The sequence below is a fragment of the Gadus chalcogrammus genome, chromosome 7 (assembly GCF_026213295.1).
Source record: "Gadus chalcogrammus isolate NIFS_2021 chromosome 7, NIFS_Gcha_1.0, whole genome shotgun sequence".
Lineage (NCBI taxonomy): Eukaryota > Metazoa > Chordata > Actinopteri > Gadiformes > Gadidae > Gadus > Gadus chalcogrammus.
The window spans coordinates 13,827,620-13,830,119 of record NC_079418.1 but is presented as its reverse complement, the minus strand read 5'-3'; the positions used below and the strand labels follow the sequence as shown (position 1 = coordinate 13,830,119).

Below are 2,500 nucleotides of genomic sequence, written 5' to 3'. Positions count from 1 at the left end.
CTTGGAGTATTGGTTTTACGGGAGAATGGAAATGCCTCTCTCAGCCCGCTTTACAATTATGATACAAGTTTGTTTGGGACAAACTGCTGCTACAGTTTTATATTTTATTATGTACGGGATCTATTAATAACAGAGCTTTCCCTAAAACATTTAAACCGTTTAATGATGCATAATTAAGTACAATTCCCAAAAAAGATTGATAATTTGTTTACGCAGGGCATGTTTCCTTAAAAATCTGCCAACTGTTGAATCACACGCTCACTTCTCAGAGTCTTCCATTATTAATTCATCACACGCTACGTTGTACCACGAAACACTCTGATTTAGGAGGCAAGCGCACCACTTTGAAGCCGCATCCTAAAAGGAGCGAGAGAACCTAACAGTAGCGGAGCCTGTGCGTAGAACCGGATTTCAAACGGCGGTGCCTCAGCGACCACGCGAGAGGACAACAGCAAACACGAACGCGGCGGGCACGGACGCGCCGGGGTTCTTCCGCGGGTGGGATATTTATAGCATCCCCTTCACGCTCCGATGCCTCCCGATTTATACAATTTCCTCTGACTTGACGAATACAGAGGCAGTCTTGAGCGGTTTGACTCTATTTGTGCACGGGGAGCAGAGTGGAATGGGTTACTCACTGGAGCGCGCTCCTCGCCCCGCCGCCGGCGCCCGGCGCTGCGTGTTCTGTTTGAGCGGTCCTTCTTTATTTTGAGGAGGAGGGGGAGGAGGGGGTGAAGGGGCGGGGGGGGTTGGAGGGGGTGGAGGGCTCGGGGGAGGGAAAAGTGGCTTGGGTGAGTGGTTCGGGAAATATGTAACCTAATGTATGCATGCACATTTGACACATGTTTTGCTTGGACACACACAGTCAAACACACACACACACACACACACACACACACACACACACACACACACACACACACAAAGACTAACAAACACACCCACACAAAGACTAACAATCACACACACACAAAGACTCACAAACACACACACATGTTTTGCTTGGACACACACAGTCAAACACACACACATCTGTCTGATCCAGTAAATGTATACCCTGGCATGGCTTGGCACAGGAGCCCGGGGCCCCTGCACTGTGACAGAGTGACACACACGTCTGGCAGTGCCGGCGCACAGGGCCAGACGGGGCCGGGGGCACAGAAAAAACAGCAGATTGTGGTCCACCGAGTGTGTATAACACAATAACAGGCCCGGGGGAAAGATAGACTATCATCGCTATATGTTTGAATAGCTCCTCCAGAGGGAGAGGGAAGGCAACAGGAGGGTTTCATTCATGAGAAAGCCAAGCATCTCGCCTCTTCTTCACCGAAACATTCTAGCATAACCAAGCGACCAGCTCTTACTATAGTGTTTTTATAATGGTGAAACGGCACCCAGCCAGTGCCTTGGAGTGTGCGTGGCTTTGTGTGACAGCCTCCTGGAGGGGTGGATAGCTCATTAGCCCCTTGCTAACAGCGTTCTTCTTCTTCTTCTCTTGTGTCCTCCAGGTTGAGCCTGATGACCCGGCCTCCCTCCACTGTCACGGTATGACCAGGTAATTTATTCTCCCCTTCTACTAACCCGCCCCCCCCCCCCCCCCCGTCACCGTGTTCCCCACTCTAACAGCCTTTCAGCCCTCATCAGCCCTCAGCATCAGCAGCCACAAGCAGAGCCTTCTCATCAGCAGTTTAGCGAGCATTGTGGCGTTACAGAGCGGGGCTAAGAGCAGAAACCTTCTCAGAACATTAACCTTAAAAATGTAAACGTGCCCCAAAGCTACGATGACGCAGCCATCCTTAAATTAGAGGAGGAGGAAGAAGAGGAGGGAGAGGAGGAGGAGGAGAGACTAAATCCGATAGAGAACCGTTTAGGAGTCAGGGAGGCTTTTCAAGAGGAGGATGCCGGCAGGACCTTTGAGTCATGGCGGTGTGACGCCCATGAGGCCGTTATCAGGCAGTGTTCGAGGGGTCGTCTCTGATCCGTTTCCAGATTCCTCCGTATTTATATCGAGGCTGAGTAGCCTTTGTTGCTCCATATATCAGACATCTTATCGAGACCTGGGTTCCCTTCCTGCCTTTATCACACGCACAAATATACACAACCATCCACACACACACACACACACACACACACACACACACACACACACACACACACACACAACACAGACTGCATATGTAATGCAGACTAATAATTAACCAAAACATATTGTTGGTTAAATGGTTGGAAGGGCAAAGCAGTGACAGCGCTCTGCCCTGGTGGAGCCTTAACAATAACAAGATTAAAGCGCTGATTACAGGCTGATTACAAGGCTCAGGACTTTGTTGTGTCTGCGGCTCTGTGTAAGGTAATCGTGTTTTGCCAAGGGGGCAGAGTTTTATTAATTCCTTTGTTCCCGTTGTTTGGTCTGTCTCACTACTGAGATTTAAAGAAATATTTAATTAAGCATTGCATTTTAAAATCCGATTACCATATTAAATAAACCCATAGTGTGTCTGTT

At 49.1% G+C, this 2,500-nt stretch overlaps 1 protein-coding gene across 3 annotated transcripts in view; it reads left to right on the top strand.

The window, feature by feature from the left end:
- The window catches only part of spns2 (SPNS lysolipid transporter 2, sphingosine-1-phosphate), a 72,319-nt gene that overhangs the window by 66,773 nt on the left and 3,046 nt on the right, over positions 1 to 2,500 (top strand). For 2 of the 3 annotated variants that reach the window (XM_056594170.1, XM_056594168.1), the window contains exon 12: positions 1,509 to 1,545. In XM_056594170.1, the coding sequence (XP_056450145.1) occupies positions 1,509 to 1,545 (37 nt within the window). Of the gene's footprint in view, positions 1 to 1,508; positions 1,556 to 2,500 lie in introns of all 3 variants that reach the window. The other variant, XM_056594171.1, reaches the window with a different exon arrangement.